Source organism: Oncorhynchus tshawytscha, linkage group LG04, assembly GCF_018296145.1.
Source record: "Oncorhynchus tshawytscha isolate Ot180627B linkage group LG04, Otsh_v2.0, whole genome shotgun sequence".
NCBI classification, from domain to species: Eukaryota; Metazoa; Chordata; class Actinopteri; order Salmoniformes; family Salmonidae; genus Oncorhynchus; species Oncorhynchus tshawytscha.
This window is the reverse complement of record NC_056432.1, coordinates 69,284,463-69,292,688: the sequence shown is the minus strand read 5'-3', so window position 1 is coordinate 69,292,688 and position 8,226 is coordinate 69,284,463. Positions and strand designations below refer to the sequence as shown.

The 8,226-nt window shown below is 43.2% G+C and overlaps 1 protein-coding gene across 2 annotated transcripts in view; it reads left to right on the top strand.

The window, feature by feature from the left end:
• Positions 1-4,274, top strand: part of alx4a (ALX homeobox 4a) — a 25,678-nt gene extending 21,404 nt beyond the window's left edge. For both annotated transcript variants that reach the window (XM_042321139.1, XM_042321138.1), the window contains 2 exons: positions 200-328; positions 3,390-4,274. In XM_042321139.1, the coding sequence (XP_042177073.1) occupies positions 200-328; positions 3,390-3,710 (450 nt within the window). In that variant the 3' untranslated portion in view covers positions 3,711-4,274. The remainder of the gene's footprint in view (positions 1-199; positions 329-3,389) is intronic.
• The last annotated feature ends 3,952 nt before the right edge of the window (positions 4,275-8,226 follow it).

The following is an 8,226-nucleotide window of genomic DNA, read 5'->3' as shown; positions in this document are numbered from 1 at the left end:
CAATGTTTGTGCAAGTTATGTGCTTTGTATATTATACTGTAGGCCTACATATTATTTTAGTTCTATTGGATGTTCAGGGAAAAAATGTATGACTGACTATATTCTTCTTTCAATTTTGAACTATGCTCAAAATGTTTTACTATATATATCTATGGATCTTATGTGACTATGTGACTCAGTCCTGACCTTTGCCCAGCAGGTGTGGTTCCAGAATCGCCGAGCCAAATGGAGGAAGAGGGAGCGCTTTGGTCAGATGCAGCAGGTCAGGACACACTTCTCCACGGCATACGAGCTGCCTCTTCTAGCCAGACCTGAGAACTATGCACAGGTAATAATTATAATAAATAATACAGTAATTCAATGTATTTACAGTTGTAGTCGGAAGTTTACGTACACTTAGGTTGGAATCATTAAAACTCGTTTTTCAACCACTCCACAAATTTCTTGTTAACAAACTAGTTTTGGCAAGTTGGTTAGGACATCTACTTTGTGCACGACACAAGTCATTTTTCCAACAATTGTTTACAGACAGATTATTTCACTTATAATTCATTGTATCACAATTCCAGTGGGTCAGAAGTTTACATACACTAAGTTGACTGTGCCTTTAAACAGCTTGGAAAATTCCAGAAAATTATGTCATGGCTTTAGAAGCTTCTGATAGGCTGTACCTGTAGATGTAATTCAAGATCAACCTTCAAACTCAGTGCCTCTTTGCTTGACATCATGGGAAAATCAAAAGAAATCAGCCAAGACCTCAGAAAAAAAGTAGACCTCCACAAGTCTGGTTCATCCTTGGGAGCAATTTACAAATGCCTGAAGGTACCACATTCATCTGTACAAACAATAGTACGCAAGTATAAACACCATGGGACCACGCAGCCGTCATACCGCTCAGGAAGGAGACATGTTCTGTGAACGTACTTTGGTGTGAAAAGTGCAAATCAATCCCAGAACAACAGCAAAGGACCTTGTGAAGATGCTGGAGGAAACAGGTACAAAAGTATCTATATCCACAGTAAAACGAGTCCTATATCGACATAACCTGAAAGGCCGCTCAGCAAGGAAGAAGCCCCTGCTCCATAACCGCCATAAAATATCCAGACCACAGTTTGCAAATGCACATGGGGACAAAGATTGTACTTTTTGGAGAAATGTCCTCTGGTCTGATGAAACAAAAATAGAACTGTTTGACCATAATGGCCATTGTTATGTTTGGAGGAAAAGGGGGAGGCTTGCAAGCCGAAGAATACCATCCCAACCATGAAGCACGGGGGTGGCAGCATCATGTTGTGGGGTGCTTTGCTGCAGGAAGGACTGGTGCACTTCACAAAATAGATGGCATCACGAGGACAGAAAATGATGTGGATATAATGAAGCAACATCTCAAGACATCAGTCAGGAAGTTAAAGCTTGGTCCAAATGGGTCTTCCAAATGGACAATGACCCCAAGCATACTTCCAAAGTTGTGGCAAAATGGCTTAAGGACAACAAAGTCAAGGTATTGGAGTGGCCATCACAAAGCCCTGACCTCAATCCTATAGAACATTTGTGGGCAGAACTGAAAAAGTGTAGGCGAGCAAGCAGGCCTACAAACCTGACTCAGTTACACCAGCTCTTTCAGGAGGAATGGGCCAAAATTCACAGGAAGCATGTGGAAGGCTACATGAAATGCTTGACCCCAGTTAAACAATTTAAATGCAATGCTACCAAATACTAATTGAGTGTATGTAAACTTCTGGCCCACTGGGAATGTGATGAAAGAAATAAAAGCTGAAATAAATAATTCTCTCTACTATTATTAATTTCACATTTCACATTCTTACAATAAAGTTGTGATTCTAACTGACCTAAGACAGGGAATTTATACTTGGATTAAATGTCAGGAATTGTGTAAAACTGAGTTCAAATGTATTTGGCTAAGGTGTATGTAAACTTCTGATTTCAACTATATATAGCGTTTTTTTTAAATGCTCAAACAAAATGCTTACATAGTAAGGAGGAAACTCTCCTCAACCACCACCAATGAGTGGCACCTACTTGGATGAAACACAGCAACCGTTTGTGCCAAAACGCTCACCAGCCATCAGCTGTCATGGTGGAGAGGTGAGGTAGGTCTTGGAGGAGCAGAGAGTGGGGTTACTTACATCTTCTGGGTGTTACAGACAAATGATTTGAGAGAGCAGTTCAAGCTGAGGGGGAGGCCTTTCTCTGTGATACACAGATCAGCAGGCCCAGATGAGGCAGCTCCCCTTCCTGTTCTCTCCTCTCTCTGTCTGCCCCCCAGAGAGTGAGGTCAGGCTGGCTCCAGTGACAGGCCAGACACACCCTCACATAGACCCAGAGAACCCCCCCCCATGTATTATTCATCTGCACAGAGGGTCAGAGGGCAGGTGTGTGTGTGTGTGTGATGCTATGGAATGCAGCTCTGTGCACATCTGGCCACTCCATGCAAGCCTCCAGCAGCACTACCCCGTCCCCCCACCTCAAACAACCCCACTCCCACATCCCTATCAGCTCCCTGACCACCGCAGCTCTCTCTCTCTGTCCGTGGAGGAGGGTGACAGGAAGCATGGAGATTTCTAAGACAGCCAGGCAAGGTGTTGAAGGACTGAGGTAGGAGGGAAATGTCTTTCCCTTCAATTTATGTACCGACCTGCAGCAACACTCCAATAGGGTTTTCAACGTTCAAATATCAGGCTATGGACAAGTAGACCATAATGTGAACGTTGCTCCACAGAGTTGATAGGTTAATGAATCATTCAAGTCGATTTGACAGACGATGGTGGGTGTCATAGTCTTCTTGATCTTCATAGCCTATTTGTAAATTTCTGTTTTTTAAATTTTACCTTTATTTAACCAGGCAAGTCAGTTAAGAACAAATTCTTATTTTCAATGACAGCCTAGGAAGAGTGGGTTAACTGCCTGTTCAGGGGCAGAACGACAGATTTGTACCTTGTCAGCTCAGGGGTTTGAACTTGCAACCTTCTGGTTACTAGTCCAACGCTCTAACCACTAGGCTACCCTGCCGCCCCTTTTAAAGGTCTACCTCATCTTTAGGCCATTGAGCGCGCCAGGGTAAAACCAAGGAAGAGACAAGTGGAAGCTGGTGCACAAGATAACCATTTTTTGGGGGGTGAGCGTTGTAGACTGATGAACTTCACTGAAGAAGCAAAACATGACAATAAATAATTTTACAACTTGTGCTGTATTGCATTAGTATCCTAGGTTGGTTCTTTTGTTTGTAAACAGGATGTCAAACACACACCACATCCTTCATTCTGCAATAATCATATTCAGTCCACAGAGGGTGTCTGAAAAAACGAAGCACTGACTCACCCACATAGTTTTGGTATTTAAAGTGACCCTGTCCTCTCTCTGCGTTTCAGATACAGAACCCATCATGGATTGGTGGCGGCAGCGGAGCGTCTCCTGTACCAGGCTGTGTAGTGCCCTGTGACTCAGTCACATCCTGTATGACCCCTCACCCTCACTCCGGCAGCGGCGTATCTGACTTCCTGGGCGTCCCGAACCCTGGGGGTCACATGGGACAGACACACATGGGCAGCCTGTTTGGGGGTCCTGGCATGGGGTCAGGGATCAACGGGTACGATCTGAACAGCATGGACCCAGACCGCAAGTCCTCCAGCATCGCTGCCTTGCGTATGAAGGCCAAGGAGCACAGTGCAGCCATCTCCTGGGCAACATGATGCCTCAACAGCAGCAGGACAGGGGCCTCTGGGAACCCTACCACGTCCAAACCAAGCCAAAGCAGAGAGGGGGGCCAGTCTGTGCTACTATAACAGAAATATTGATAATCTAAAATAATAATGATGATAAAAGCCATAAAAGCCATAGCAAATTGCTGAAGAGGAGAGAAAAGAGACTAACAAATCTGGACAGTGAACTTCTTTACTTTGTGTCTCTGATGGGAGAGACCAGTGGACATCAGAGATGAACAACAGTCAGTCAGTCAGGTAGTCAAAGCTTGAGGTAAGAAGCAGGAAATCAAGAATCAGACCTATCCTTAAAGAGACAAATGAATTGGTTGCTTGTTGGAAACAATGTGCTGGTTATACAGTAGCTATAAACTATAACACAACAAAAATAACAAAAAAAGCTGAATAGATTTGAACCAATCCCTGCACTTATTCAGTTAATACAGGTAATGCTGTTTGTACAGATATTGAGATGCGTCTGCTAACACACCTGCTAGTGAGAGTCAACATAGCTTTTTCTGTTCAGGTGTTATTATACTTTCTTGTTTTCCGGTATTTAAATTTGAAGTGTGTATTTTTAATTAATTTTGATCCTGGTTTTGTCCCAGAACCTCTTGTCCCTTTCTGTCAGACTGTGTGCGAATGCAACTAACCATATAAATGGCAAACTGATATTCACATATTTACATACATTCGGCCTGATTTGGGTCTGTGTGTACATTTGGGTTTCCTAAGGTCATTTTGGTCAGCTTCACTTCAAGGAGAGGGGTGTAGGTAACGGTCAAGCCCAATGCCGATCCATCTCCGTCAGACTAACTGAAAGAATGCTGATAAAATCAGTCATATTCTTCAGTTTGGGAAAGAGGTAAACCATTTCAAAAGTAGCTTACTGTTTCTGGTATGCATGGTCAGCACTAGCATAGTTTAGGTTGGTGCTACCTTCCAACATTTAAATGTCAGATATCAATCCAGGTTTGTTTAAGTACGGGCAGACAGAGAGCCCTACTTGCACCGCTGATGCACCGTCACTGAGCCAGAGATGGACGGGGATGAGGAAGTGGTGTGTGTGAGTATGAGAGAGAGGCACAGCAGGCCTGCTGGGGCCTACAGGTCTGAGAGCACCAGACAGGCTCAGCTCTGTTTGCAGGAGGAGATTCAAAGTGGACATGCCATTTCCTCCCTTGGCATTTCCTCACCTCATATTTCCACCTAAGGAGTTACAGGAAAAGTGCCCTCCAGTCCCATTGCCAGAGATAACACCCAGCGGCAGCCTTGAACAGCAGAGAGGCCGTGGATGTTATACAGATTATGCAGTTTTTGTAGATTATACAGTTATTGAGGGGGATAATAAAATGCTGACTAACGCCATCAATGTTGACCACTGTCTCTTTTCATGCAAAGCCTCACCCCCCCCAGGCAACAACCGGATCCCCTGTCCCTTCACCTCAGTGTGGACATGGAACAATGCGGGAGGCAAACTGGCATCCGTGCTTTCGATGGCTCCATGTCACGATTTGCAGAGGTGACAGAAATACTAGACGTGTTCTATCATCTTATGCATTATGGGCTTTCTGTTTGCCCAAGGTTCCCATTTGGATCAAGTCAAAACAAAAGGTCTCATAGATTTGAAGCCAAATATGATACCCCATGCACCTTGAGCAGAGAATCCATCTCTAATTCCGTAACACAAGCCTCATTATTTCCCCTTTCACTTGGTAGCTCTGCTAGGATATAGTGTTATGTACGATCCAGGATGAACTGTCAACATCTACAAACAGTGGATCAGAAACCCTTTCCAAATGACAACTCAGATTGGATCCAGTTTTACATGACAGTTCAAGTCTAATGCATGAACATACTGCTGACAACATGGCTTGTCTCTCAGTGGTTGGAGGTGCTCCTCTGAGATCTGGAGATGGGGCCCCTGTGCTCTCATAGGCCGCTCTAAGGGGTTGCTGGGAGGGCGAACGGGCCACGGCGTTCTGGTGTTCTAGGAAAAGGACAGTGCACACAGCTGTGCTCAGGGGATAAATGCAAAACAAACATGCCTCGCACATGCTTCCCCTCAGCTGTCATGGCTCCATTTTCAAAGAAGCCCCCACACTGCACTAGGGCTCTCCCTCTCGCTCCTCTGGCCGAATGCCTGCCCCTCCGGCCATACACAGCCGCACAGCCTTTTTAATTAACACTGGGACATCTGTGGACAGGGATTCTTTCTGGGATTGTGTGACAGAACAGACAGAGCCGCCTGTGCTTCAGGTTGGCCTATAGCTGTCCCTGACTAGGGCTTGGGGGGTTTATAGTGCTGGGTTGGGTGCTTCTCAGAGCTCAAACACACATGAAGCTCAGGTCGACACAGTTGATTTGTTTACCGTTTTCGTCATGTTTTTGAAAACATTTGAATTTTTTTATTTATAGACATGTTCTGTTATCTGCAGTTCTCTATTGATTGAAAAGGACAAAACCGAAAGCTCAGTGTTAAAGACTGCAGAAACGTACAAGCCCATATGAAGCCTTCTTGGATGAATCACAGATTATTATGTAAATGTTCACTTTTTCATCTACCCTAATCGAGGCACAGCTTGCCTTAGGGCCTTAACTGATCAGATATGCAGAATTTAAGTCGTTGCGAAACAGCTTGTATATCAGCTCATCCTGTTGTAGCCTGCAGGGGTCCCAGTCTGTCCCTCGGTGATGATGTCACCTTTCACACGACCCCTATCATTTTTAATACTACTGAAGCAGGGCAATAAAAATAAGTAAATACTTATAATATAAAACTGTGTGTTGTGTGTGCATGTAAAAACATTTTTTTGTATGTAAATTGGACTGATTTACAGTAATTTACAAAGACCCTTGAAATGTTACTAATTTGATGTAAAGTTTTGCGTTATCTTTGTGAGATACTTGTGGGTTGGTTTTTGAGTGATCCTTCTGAAGGGGGTGGGTGTTCTTGGTTTGTTGAGTTTCCAAGTATTTTGAAAGGTTTTTGTGGCTTTAAGCTATATTGTACGGCTTTTTAATTAATGATGGTATACTTTTACTTGTGTTCATGTTCTCATATATATTTTGTGTGAGTTACTATAGTACAGTAAGTTATTGCACTTACATATTTTAGAAAATTGTTTTACAAGCATTGAGAGCAACACGGTTGTTCATCACATACTTATTTTTTAAAACAGCATCAACTACAATTTTTATGGATAATTGAAGTGCAGCTTCAATTGTCACAAATGATTTCATATAGTTCCCGCCAATTCTTTAAAGGTCCAGTGCAAGTCCAAAACGTGATTTCCCTGGTTTTACATATATTTCCTGATGAGGTTGGAATAATACTGTAAAGTAGTGAAAATGATAATTGCCTTTTAATGCGAGAGCAGTTTGAAAAGACCGCCTGAAATTTCAGCTTGTTTTGGTGGGATGGAGTTTTGGCCTGCCTGGTATAAAATGAGAAAAGAAAGAGAGCTCCAACCCACTCTGCCAATTTCAGCTGATGTTTAGTTCTCCCCATTCAGACCACTCCCAGACAGTCTGGCAAAATTCTTGCTTGAGAAAGTGCTTTTTGCTAAGAAGTTGTTTCTTTTTGACAATTTATATTGAAATCATATTAAGAAACTTCATTGCTACCCTGAAATTATTCTATATCGCGATTAAAAAGGCTGCATTGGACCTTTAAACAAACAATAAAACACATTTAGTCAGAGCTCAATATTTCACAATTTTTCTATGCTGTTGTGGGAATGATGCTACTGCAGAAGGATTCCTATTCTCACAGAAAGGTCCTACATTTAAAGACTGGGGATGTTTTTAGGATGGCAAGACTCAGGAGTCATTAAGAGTAGCAGTTTTTACAATATCCTCAGCAATGGGTAACATCTGACCATAATAACGTGTGTGGAGATTTTGGTGATTCTGGTGTTGTTCTGTTTATACTAATGTCTATATAATTAGGATGGAGGGGTGGGAGGGCCATCAATAAAAATCTAGAGGGTTCCAAAAAAAGAAGCACGTCCATCTTCTTGCATTACATATTTACCTCATGTTTCATGACTGCATCAGTTGCAGTGACAGCCTAAAAATCCCTCTGCATTTCAGACTTGAGGGCTGAAATGAGATCGCACAACCCCCAAGAATGTCACGCTAATTGAAGTCGACAAAAATAATAACAGCGTTCTTTTGAACTGCTGACATTGTACAGGGTGGATTAGGGAGCGTATATTAACAGGTGACAGGCGAGGCTGAACAGTGGTGCTGCACACGGCCTGGCTGTCACAACAGCCCTGGTCAGACTTGGGCTTTCACCAAATCAGAATGGAGGACGGAGAGCGTGACAGACACAGAGGCCTGCTACTGCTGCCTGTGTATGAGAAAACCACTCCATTAAACATGCATATATCGTCTTCCACGTCTAGAACACTTCCGATGACAACTTTTTTCAAGCACTAATCAACTTCCCCTGTTCTCCAGTAGCTGAATTTCCTCTTCACTGTAGTTTGCACAATTCATG